The sequence below is a fragment of the Spermophilus citellus genome (assembly GCF_964194105.1).
Source record: "Spermophilus citellus genome assembly, chromosome: 4".
NCBI lineage: Eukaryota > Metazoa > Chordata > Mammalia > Rodentia > Sciuridae > Spermophilus > Spermophilus citellus.
This window is the reverse complement of record NC_138185.1, coordinates 99,324,369-99,336,665: the sequence shown is the minus strand read 5'-3', so window position 1 is coordinate 99,336,665 and position 12,297 is coordinate 99,324,369. Positions and strand designations below refer to the sequence as shown.

The 12,297-nt window shown below is 36.2% G+C and overlaps 1 protein-coding gene across 8 annotated transcripts in view; it reads left to right on the top strand.

Annotated features, from left to right (window-relative positions):
- Nucleotides 1-12,297, top strand: part of HERC2 (HECT and RLD domain containing E3 ubiquitin protein ligase 2) — a 211,364-nt gene that overhangs the window by 74,542 nt on the left and 124,525 nt on the right. For all 8 annotated transcript variants that reach the window (XM_081290553.1, XM_081290551.1, XM_081290552.1 and 5 more), the window contains 4 exons: nucleotides 4,566-4,750; nucleotides 6,067-6,222; nucleotides 6,891-7,076; nucleotides 12,117-12,287. In XM_081290553.1, the coding sequence (XP_081146679.1) occupies nucleotides 4,566-4,750; nucleotides 6,067-6,222; nucleotides 6,891-7,076; nucleotides 12,117-12,287 (698 nt within the window). The remainder of the gene's footprint in view (nucleotides 1-4,565; nucleotides 4,751-6,066; nucleotides 6,223-6,890; nucleotides 7,077-12,116; nucleotides 12,288-12,297) is intronic.

Sequence of the window (12,297 nt, the reverse complement as noted above, 5' to 3'; positions counted from 1 at the left end):
CTTATAAATATAGATGAGAGGAGAGTTTGGAGAGTATGAGGAGATTCTAAGGATTTTTATGGAAGAGAACTTGAAGTGTGCAGTAAACACATAAAAAGAGTCATATCTGCATTGACAATGGTTAGATGCATTTGAGACTGTCATGATAAGATTTGTTTTTAAAAATTTGTTGTATCCTGCCTAATTTTGTAAATTATAGATTTGTGTATATTATTTCGTAAGACAATTTTTAAAAACAAAGTAAATGAAAGTGGTGAACATTATTTTGGAAGGCTAGATCAGGAAGAGATTCAGACTGTTAGAAGAGGCTAATCTTGGAAAGAGCCAAAGTGGTCAGACAGAGTTGACTAAAAAAGGTGATTCAAAAGAACAAAAAAATCAACATGATTTATAAAAGGGATTTGTTAGAAAGTAAAAAAAAGATTGTACCTGTATTTAGTAAAACTTTGCTATACATGAACTTAGATTCCTAGTTTATTATATTTTCTGCTTCCAGAGAAAGTAGACCCTGAGGTGTGTTGGATAAGGCAGCTGAGTGCACAGCAGAGACCCAGGCAGTGGCTGCTGCTCTGCCTACCTATTCTCAGAGGAGGGGGTCCTTTGGCTTGATCCCTACAGTAGAATTTAGTGGGCATGTAGTGACATTTTGAAAGAGGAAGTTTTAGTTCTAGTGTTTCTTCGGTTTTAGTAAACATTTTTTTAAAAAATGTTTTTTTCTGAAGTTTTTTCTCATTTTCTTTCATCAGCATTCTCTACATTCTGACCTTTTAATTTAACAAATTAAAATAGAGAATTGACTGTACATAGTTTGTGGTAATAGAAATATCTTGGGCTTTGTTCTTAGAAAATTTTAGTTATAACTACTTGTAAACTTGGCAGGTGAACCTCTGTGCAGCATGGTAATGTGGGAGTAAGAATAAGAGCTGTGTTTACTTTCAGAGTTAATTCAGGATCAGATGAGAAAATGGGTGTTTAAGTGCTTGGTAGTTAAGATATAAAGTTCTATGCAGAAGTTTTAAAGCAAGTTTTTTTTCCAGAAGTGCTAAGTTGGTGAATGCCTCTTTCTTTACTGAGGAGATGTGTGTGTCATGGGCCATTGATGTCCCTGGCAGAGGGCTAGTGCTAGTTTCCTATTGTGGATCTCTTGTTCTCTAAGGGGAGACCAGTGTTTCTTCTCTCTTGTGTATTCAAGAGTATTCATTGGACCTGCAGAAACTGGTTTGGCTAGCCCTCTACTGTCCAGTTTGGCTGTCATTCACCACAGTTGATTAGCATTTGAAATGTGTCCATTGTGACTGAATATCTTATCTGTTTACCTTTTATTAATTAAAAGTAAAATTTAAAAATTTACTCCTTTTTCAGAACTTTTAAGTCTATTTGGGATAGTAATCATATGTATCTACTTTTTCTAACTGTACATTTTATGAATCAAGTGTGGACCAGGTATTTTAAATGAAAATCTAATTGTCCAAATTGAGATGTTACATAGGTTAGAGACCCAATGGCTCCTGAAGACTTACTATGAAAAAACAAAAACAAAAACACAAAGCATTGTAAAATATGTCTATAGTTTTTTTCTTACATTAATTCATGTTGAAATGCCATTTTTAACATGTTGGGATGTGCTAGCTTTCCATTACTGTGACAAAATATTTTTTTTTTTAAATATTTATTTTTTAGTTTTCAGCGGACACAACATCTTTTGTTTGTATGTGGTGCTGAGGATCGAACCTGGGCCGTACGCATGCCAGGCGAGCGCGCTACGGCTTGAGCCACATCCCCAGCCCTGTGACAAAATATTTGAGACAATTTATAAGGAAAGAAGGTCATTGTTTCAGTCCACAGTTTGTTGACTCTCTTACTTTTGGGCCTATAGTGAGGTGGTATGTCATGGAAGGAGCATGTGGCAGAGGATGCTACTCATTTCGTGATGACCGGGAAGCAAAGAGAAAGAGAGAGGGAAGGGCCAGGGTTTTGATATCTTCTTCAAGGGCATGTCTCCAATGAGCTAACTTCCTTCCATTAGATCCCATCTCTTATGAGTTCCACCACTTCCTATTAGCACTAAACTGAGCACCAAGTGTTCAACACACGGAACATTCAGGGATACTTAACCAAATCATAACATGGAATAAATATATTATTAAAATTAATTTCATGTTCCTTTTTACTTTTATTAATATGACTAATAGAAGATTTCAAATTATGCACACGACACTACTGGTGTTGTTTATCTAGTTCTGTGCTATCCTCACAGTCCATTTTCTTTATTTTTCTTTCTATTGAGTATGTGTTTTTCATTTCTGTGGCATCTGGGGTCCTGTACAGTTCTTTGGTTCCACAACAGATTTATAATAAAAATGTTGCTATTTAAGAAGCATGAAACCAGAACTTAAGTATAGAAGTAAATTTTGCCTCATAAAAATTTTAGAGAATTGGAAAAGAAAAATGTATTCATAGCCTTTTTATTAACAGAACACCAATGATCAAGGTTCTTCACAAGTATAGACAACATGTCCCTCCATTTGTGTGGATAGATATAATTTTATTTATTTGCATGTTGGTGAGTGGAGGATATTTATATGTAAATTTGGATATTTATATGTATTTCAGCCTAAAGATGAAAGAGATTTTGGAGACATTTCATGTCCTTTAGTGTATAGAAAACTTGGGTTAAAGAAATTACTACTTGCCGAAAATAAGCTGGGAATAGATTTGAGAATAATTCTTCATTCTTAACACTGGCAGAGAGCCACAGAATACCATTTTTTTAAAAATTGTAGTTGAATACAATATCTTTATTTTATTTTATTTTTTTTATTTGGTGCTGAGGATTGAACCCAGGGTCTTGCACGTGCGAGGCAAGTGCTCTACCGCTGAGCCACATCCTCAGTTCCCAGAGTACCATTTTTATTAAAAAGCAAAGAGCAGTAAAGTTTTTTAAATTGGTGAACCCTACTGGAATTAGATTTTGAATTTTATGATAAGGAAATAAGTTAAAATATTTATGATATTTTGTTACTATCTTGCTTCTTTAGGTATAGCATAAGAGCCAAATTCTAGACTTGTTCCTTCTGTTTCAATGTTAGGGTAGGTTATTGGGTAGCGAAGTTGAAAGTTGAGGTCAGATGGCAGTGGCAACCCCAGTGCATGCTCATCTTTATTTTGTGTGACAAGGATGATGCATTGCTCCTTCATAGGCAGTCTGGGTGTGAGTCAAGTTGCTGTGGGACTTCTAGCCACTGACTGTGTCTGTCTCCTGCTCCTGTCCTCATTTACACTGTTGACAGTTTCCTGGTGTGAACCATGGGGCAGGTGCCACTGATAGTTCTTCTCAACAAATCTACTGTCATATTAGGAATTAAAGAAGTGAAGCCAAAAGCATGTCCTTGACCTTGGTGTTATGCAGAGATCCTCAGGTCTGTCTTTTGGTGGCAGTGGCAGTGAAATGTATTGTACAGCCTAGCCACACACACTCTCGGCTTGGATGGGGCTGGTGGGATATACCTGGTTCAGTGGCAGCCCTGGAACCAGGCCCTACTTCAATTGTTCTCCCCTCTGTTGAATTCTGACTTCAATAATCTACTCTCTCCTTTTTATTCTCAGTACCAGAGATCGAGTCCTAGCTTGCTTATTGCTTGAGACTGTTGCTGTGTGGCAGGGTCCCTCTCCCTCACCCCCTCTAGTTTGCTTTCACCCCGTCCTAAGAGTTATCTTCTTTGAACACATTTGTGGCAGAGGTAATTTTCCTTTCAAAACCTCAGTATCTTGGTGTTGCAGAATCTAGTCCTAATAGCCTAGCCCTCTGTTACCTTCAGTGTCCCCTTCCTGCTTCTGTGTCTTGTTCTCCTCACCTTTGTTCCTTTGTACTCTGCATTATGGAATCAGAAACTTTACTGTTCTTCTAATGGAACCTCTTGGAAACTCATGATCTTTGTCCTTTCTCCCCATCTGCTGATGGCTCATGCTCATGACTCAATTCACATTGCTCAGTTGGGATTGGAGTTAATGCCACTTTCCTTGCTGCCATGTTCTTTGGGCACCTGTTATGCTGCCCTGGAGTTGTTTGAATCTACTTTGGTCTCCTTTCTCATATTCTCTGTGTCCTGATTACCCTCCACATGACCTGCCCCATGTTGCCTGTGCTGGTCAGGTAGAAACAGCAATGCACGCAAGTCTTGTCTTTAAGAGTAGATCATGTTTATATATTTGAAATGTGGCTTTAAACAAAAAGTGCCAGTTTTTCTTCCGAAAGTTTGTATAGGAGTATTCCTTTTTGAGTAAGATCTGCTTTCAGATTGGACCATTCCACGAAGCTCTGAAGCACATTGGTAAGCAAAGGAGCATTGTATCTTTTGAATCTTCTTTGCTCCTGTGCTCAGTTTTGACTAAGGTTGTGCTTCTTGAAGATACACCTGACACATTTGGGGTTGGTAGCCAGCTGGAGGTGACCTGCATGTATGTTCTGTGCTTCTGATATTAGCTTATGTCATGATTTATCCCCCATCCATCTTTTTAACATAAATAATTTGTTTAATTTGCAAACCTTTTTTTCCTCTGCATAGAAACATTGCTTCTCAGACTGTAGCCAGATTGAAAGATGTTGCTCGTCGAATTTCATCGTGTCTGGACTTTGAGCAACACAGTCGTGAACGATCTGCTTCATTGGATTTGTTACTGCGTTTTCAACGTTTACTTATCAGTAAACTTTATCCAGGAGAAAGTATTGGTCAAACCTCAGATATTTCTAGTAAGTTGCTTAAAATGTGAAAGAATCTTTGTGTCTTTTAGGCTTTTTAAATTTAGGCTTTTGACATGCTTGTTCTGTATGTGCAGATGTGTTATTCTCGTACTATAAAATGCACCCATTTTGGTGCCTTCATTTTGCATCTACTTTCTTTGACCTAACATTTTTGTGTCAGACTGATCAATATATTTTATTTCATTGTCTTAACATTTAAATTCTTTAGACATAATACATAGATGCCTTTGTGTTCAGTTTATTCTTACAAAAGATTTGTCAGATGTGTTTCACATTTTGTCAAACTTTGGTGACTGACATGACATGGGAATTGAATAGTGACAGAATGACTGTTCATATGCCACACAGGGAAGACAGCTGGGTGTAGTGGGAGGAGGACTGAGTTTCAGGGATAGCTCTGGATAATTAATAGCTGTTAGACTTTGAATTAAGTCTCTTGGGTTTAAAGATTTCTCGTCTGCAGAATTGGGGTAATCCCTGAGGATGACAACAGGATGATGCGTAAGTGCTATGGGACATGGTGCCTCTCTGCCAGGGTTAGAAAGATGTGCTGCTTTTGCTAATATTTTTATAACTTAGTTACTTTCTGAAAGGAGTTAGGCAGTGTCAGTGATGGAAATATGTAGATTTATGATCTGAAAGAGATGACTATCTTGTAGGCAAAACCACAAGGACTAAAAAGCTACTAATAACCATGTAGGCAGAAAGCTGAAGGTTCTAATGAGACTGAAAAATGCCTAGCTTTGTTCATTGAGAATAATTTACAAGCCTTAGGAAAACAAACATTTTTGTATTAGATATAAAAATTTTAAAAATCTATAAATTATGACTTTAGTATTTATAAACCCAAATTTCTAGGTATTTTGTGGTATAGAGTATAAAATTTAACATAATCAGATTCATTGTCCCTCATGTTATATGACATAAAAAGAGTCAAGGAACTTACTGAGATACTGTTTCAAAACTTAAAACCATCTAACTAACTGACTTAACTAACTAATTAAATAAGTGAAGAAAGGAAGAAAGGAAGGAAGGATTGGGGATGTAGCTCAGTGATAGAGTGCTTACCTAGCTTGCACAAAGTCCTGAGTTTGCTTCCCAGTATCACAGAAACCAAAAACCAAACCAAACCAAAACAAGAAAACCAAACCAAGCCAAGGAGTAAGGGTTCATAGACTCCTGTTTGGGAAAATTATAGGCAAAAAATACAAAGGTAAAAAATACAAACTTGAGAGTAAAATAGTAGAGCAGTTTGTTTGCAGAGTAAATTTTTAATAGTGAAAATTTTGAAATCTTTCTTCAAGGTCCTGAGTTAATGGGTGTTGGCTCCTTGCTGAAAAAGTACACAGCTCTTCTGTGCACACACATTGGTGATATACTGCCTGTGGCAGCTAGCATTGCTTCTACTAGCTGGCGACACTTTGCAGAGGTGGCTTGCATTGTAGAAGGGGACTTCACAGGTATCTATCTTACTTCTGCCTATGGGCAAATGTTTATTTTAGGAGATTGTTGAACGCTAAAATGTACCTTTTCCAGATAAAATTGCATGTATTTATTGTATAAATTTTCTGGTCCTCTTGTCTTTTTTTTTTTTTTTTTAGCTTTTGGCAATTTGTTGTGTTAAGCCATCTGATAGGGGAATCATAACCCTTTAAATATAATTGGTGGTTTAGATTTATAACATCACTTTAACACTTCAGTAATGAGCTCAGTGGTAATTGTTTAATTTTATTTGGGCAACATAAAAATTCGTTGCCCCCTTCAAAATCATAATACATTCTAAAATTGCCTAGTGTTTTTTAATGTTTTTTAAAATAAGGTTAGAACATTATTTTTGAGTCCCTCTTTTTCTGATGGTAAACATAGTGTTAAACATTTACTTCTTTGAATGAAAGACTATAGTTCATAATTCTGAGTTTGAAACTTTTTTTGAAAAAAATTCAACTTTGAGGGTTCTTTTTGGTAGCTATATCCCTCTTTCAAAATAAAAGATAAAATAATCCTACAGAAAAGACATGCATTCCTTATTTTATGACTTATAATTTAAACATAGAGTAAGGTTTTGCATAGCTTTTATAGGATATGCACTTTAAATTTTAATGCCTTTTAAATTTCTTTTTAAATATAGGTGTTCTCCTTCCAGAACTAGTAGTTTCTATAGTGCTTCTTCTCAGTAAAAATGCTGGTCTCATGCAAGAGGCTGGAGCTGTTCCTCTTCTGGGTGGCCTGTTGGAACACCTGGATCGCTTCAACCACTTGGCTCCAGGAAAGGAACGGGATGATCATGAAGAGTTAGCCTGGCCTGGCATAATGGGTATGGCATCTTAGGACTTTCACTGAGGAAAACTTTATCTAATTCCTTCTTGTCTTTCTGTTACATTTTACAAAGGAAGACCGATTATTTGCCATTTCCACTGATGGCAGTGGCGGTGGAAAATGAAGATAATCTAAATCGGGAGAGATTTGGGTTGCATTTAAGGAAGTCTCTTGTATTAGTAATTGTTGTTAAGTCCTAAAATGGACTACTTAGAAAGTACTGGAAAGCCCTTTCCTGGAAGGTGTCTCCAGAAGGTACTGTTGAGATGGTTAGACATGGTGCAGCTCAGGAGGCAGGAATTGGTCTGGGCTGACTTTCCCATCCCAAAGTCATTGGTGTTATTTGGCTTCAACGAGTGCTTTCTTGTAGACACTGTCTGTAGTGCATTCCAAATTAAAGTGAAACCTCGATGTCCCAAAGCTAGAGCTTTGGCATTTTTTTAAATGTAAGTCACCATCCATAGTTCATGTTTCTTGGATTCAGAATTAATCTAAATCATGGTTTCTAAAAAATGAAAGCTCCAGCTGAGTGGGCTTTTTCCTCTTATGTTTTAGACCCTCATTTTTACCACATAGGAACTTAAAACAAGAGATGGCAGTTTGCCAAGGAAAACAGCCTTAGGATTATCAAATGTAGTTTTTTACTTTAAATACAATTTTATGGGGCTGGGGATGTGGCTCAAGCGGTAGCGCGCTCGCCTGGCATGCGTGCGGCCCGGGTTCGATTCTCAGCACCACATACAAAGATGTTGTGTCCGCCAATAACTAAAAAATAAATATTAAAAAAATTCTCTCTCTCTCTTTCTCTCTCTCTCTTTCTCTCTCTCCCTCTCTCACTCTCTCTTTAAAAAAAAATAAATAAATACAATTTTACTTTCAGCATTTGTTTGCTTTTGTTTAGGAGTGAACTTAAATTGTCATGTTATTTTTGTCTCTATAGTTAATATGACTGAGGGCATTTAATTTGATCAGCATTTTACTAATTTTAAAGACTTTTTAAAAATTATGAAATATAACACAAAAGTAGGGAAAACTAAGTTATATCCATGCAGGCTAAATGTGGAACATGGCAGGACTCAGCCAAACACTGCCTTGTCTCCCTACACCATGTCTCTCTCCAGGTAGGGGGGGCATTGTCTCCTTATTTCTTAGGATCATTTTATTATCTAAGCTTGTGTTCTTGAACAACATAGTTTTAATTTTGTGTGTTCTTGGAGTTCATATACATGGAATTTTACAGTACATGTCCATTGGTGTCTGATTTTTGCCTCAGCATTTAGTTCCTGAGCTTCATCATGCCATTTAATTTTTTCACTTTTATTGCTATATGTAGTGTATCTTTGAGTATACCACAATTAATTCATTCTACTTATTGATGGAAATATAAGTTGTTTCTAGGTTTAGGTTATAGTTGATAAAAATTGGTTTAGACATGTTTGTTGCTTGGTAGAATTGCTGGTTTGTAGAGGAGGCTTTACTGTAGATTGCCAGTTTCCTATAGTTATGCCCATGTTCATCTATATTGCAAAGCATGAGGATTCTTGCAGTTCCACCTCCACACCCAGACCTGGCATTGTCAGTGCTTCCTGTTGTAGGCATTCTGGAGGGTGTGCACTGGTATCTTTGCTGTATGTTCAGAAGCATTTTCCTGATTATTAATAAGGGTTAATACCTTTATATATGTGTTGTGTTAACCAATTGAATGTTCTGTTTTGTGAAGTGTCAGCTCAAGCTTTCAACCCATTTTTCTATCTGGCTGTTTCTCTCTTTTAATATTTCATAGTGTTATTGTACATTTGGATATAAGCTTTTGGCTCTCTTTCTTGCATAGATTTTTCTTTTTGATCTTTTTATGTTTTTTTTTCATTTTTTAAAAATTTTAATTTGTTATATATGACAGCAGAATGTATTACAATTCATATTATACATATAGAGCACAATTTTTCATATCTCTTCTTGTACACAAAGTAGAGTCACATCCTTTGTGTCTTCATACATGTACTTAGGGTAATAATGTCCATCTCATTTCACTATCTTTCCTTCCCCCTTGCCTCCTCCACCCCTTTCCCCTTTGCCTTATCTAGAGTTTATCTAATCCTCCCATGGTCCCCCCTCCCCCCAACACCACATTATGAGTCAACAGCCTTAAATCAGAGAAAATATTCCACATTTGGTTTTTTTGGGATTGGCTAACTTCACTTAGCATTAGTATATATATTGAGTATATATACCACATTTTCTTTATCCATTCATCTACTTTTATGGTGTTTTTGGATGAATGGAAGTTTAATTTTAAGAAATCCAACTTGTTAATCTTTTTATGGTTGTTCATTTTGTGCTCTAAGAAGTCTTTTCTCTGCCCACATCTTCTTACACATTATATTTACAAGTTTTAGCATACTAACTTTCACATTTGGAGTCATAGCACACTTAGAGTTGGGTTTTGTGGAAGTTTTGAGATAGGGTTTATTGTGCAAGCACTTTTGGGTGAAAGGCTTGTTCTTGGTCACTTTTCTGGAGTGCTACCTTGGTCTAGGTCAAGTGACTGTACCTGTGTCTGTTGTCACTTACAGCTCTTTTCTTCTTGACTGACTGCACTTGCCAGGCCCTTAGATAAATTGTCAAGTAGAAATGTTGGCACTGTGCATCCTTGTTTTATTTCTACTAGGAAACAAGGCAGTTTTCTAGAGAAAATGCTTTTCATTTTCACACATGGCATACAATGTTTGTTGTAGGATTCTTTTTGTACATTTTTTTAATATTAAAGATGTTTCCTTTTGCTTTTGTTTTGTGATGAAGTTTCATTTATGATTGGATGTGAAATTTTGTCAAGCATTTTTCTATAAATCAGGATGATCTTTAAAGTTTCCTTTTTCTATTAATGTGTCAAACATTAAATCACTCTTCTATTTTTGGAATGAAACTATCTTGGTTATAATATTGGTCATATACATATTTATTGCTGATCTTAGTTTGCTATTTTTTAAAGACTTTTTACATCTGTGTTTGTAATATTTCTGAATTTCTTTGCATCTATGTTTGCCATTTTCCTTATAATTTTTTCTATGGCCTGTTATTTTTTTTTCTTGAAATACCATATAAGTTATTGATAACCAGTACCCCTTTGTTCTTTTTTTTTTTTAAAGAGAGAGTGAGAGAGGAGAGAGGAGAGAGAGAGAGAGAGAGAGAGAGAGAGAGAGAGAATTTTTAATATTTATTTTCTAGTTCTCGGCGGACACAACGTCTTTGTTGGTATGTGGTGCTGAGGATCGAACCCGGGTCGCACGCATGCCAGGCCAGCGCGCTACCGCTTGAGCCACATCCCCAGCCCCACCCCTTTGTTCTAAGGAAGCTGTAATGCGGGAAGAGGGCAGCTCCCATGCTTTTAGCACTTCTTGACAATCTGTTTATCTGAGAATGTTAGCTAGGCAGGGGAGAAAGTAGTTGATCGATCTGAGAACAGAAAAACAATAGACATTTAGGTTTTGATTACCAAGATTATGCTTGTCTTGTAGAGGGAGTTGGAGAATGTTCTTTCTTCTTGTTTTCTTGGAAGGGTGTGCATTAGATTGGTAGAATTTGCCATATAATTATCTTGGCCTGTAGTTTTCTTTGTGAACATTCTTTTTTAGTGGTCAGGGATGGGGTGGAATTAAACTTATTTTTTAAATTGCAATAAAATATGTGTAACTTAAAATTTACTGTTTTAATTTGTGTGTGTGTGTGTGTGTGTGTGTGTGTGTGCGCGCGCGCGCAAGTGAATTGAGAATTGAACCCAGGGCACTTTACCACTGAGCTACATCCTCAGCCTTTTTTCAGTTTTGAGATAGGGTCTCTCTAAGTTGCCCAGGCTGGCCTTGAAGTTTCAATCCTCCTGCCTGAGCCTCCCAAGTACCTGAGATTCCAAGCATGCATCCCCACACCAGACCATTTTAACCATTTAAAATTTTTAAAAATTTTTTTGGTACTGGAGATTGAACCCAGGGGCACTTAACCACTGAGCCACATCCCCAGACCTTTTTTGTTCTTTATTTTGAAATTGGGTCTCTCTGATTTGCTCACCAGAGTTGCTGAGGCTGACTTTGAACTTATAATCCTTCTGTCTCAGCTAGGATTGCAGGTGTGTGCCAATGGGCCTGGCTCATTTTAATCATTTTTAAGCGCACACTTCAGTGGCATTGCGTATATTCACATTGTTATGCAATAATATGATTCATCTGTAGCATTTTTTCATTTTCCCCAACAAACTCTTTACCCACTCAAGACTAACTTTTTATTTCCCCCACTGTCAGCCCCTGACAGCTTTGCTCTCAGCTGTTTGGTTAACTTTAGGTATAATTTGTATAGGATGGATATGATCCAAGTTTGATTCCCCCTGACCCAACCATTTTTTAATAATACTGAATTGGTGTCCTAGCATTTTCAAAGGTGACCAATCAGATTTTACTTTTTTTGAGTGTCATTATCAATCAGTAGAATTGTATTAATTTGATGTTTATTAACTCAAAAGTAAATTTTAGATTTTATTTTTTTCTAAAATATAGATTTAAATGTAAATATCCTTCCTCAAGTATACCTTTAGCTATTTATTCCAAGATTTGATCGATAATATTTTCATTATCACTTATTTTCTAATTTCCATAGCCATTTTCTAATTTCCATAGCCATTATTTTCTTAGAATTTTGGGTTACTTAGAAGTATATTTTATAATTTTCAAATATGTGGACAATTTTTTAAAAAATTTTTACCAGTTTCTAGTTTTAACTATGTTATAGCCAGTACAGTCTCTTAATTTTGTCTTTGAAATCAGTTGAGATTTCCTCTGTGGCCCGGCACATAGCCAGATTTGATACCCCTGCTGAGTAAGTTTTTAAAAATATCATTCTGTATTTAATAGAATTTGTTTGTAATGTTAGTTATAGAAAGAGTAAGTTATTCTCCTATTACAATTGTAAATTTTAAAATTTCTATTCTTTCTGTTTGGTTTTCCATTTGACTGTTGATCTATTGATTGATTTTTGGTTTCTGTATATGCAGAGTCATTTTTTACAGGTCAGAACTGTAGAAATAATGAGGAAGTGACACTTATACGCAAAGCTGATTTGGAGAACCACAATAAAGATGGAGGCTTCTGGACTGTGATTGATGGGAAGGTGTATGACATAAAGGACTTCCAGACACAGTCATTAACAGGAAATAGTATTCTTGGTAAGGCTGT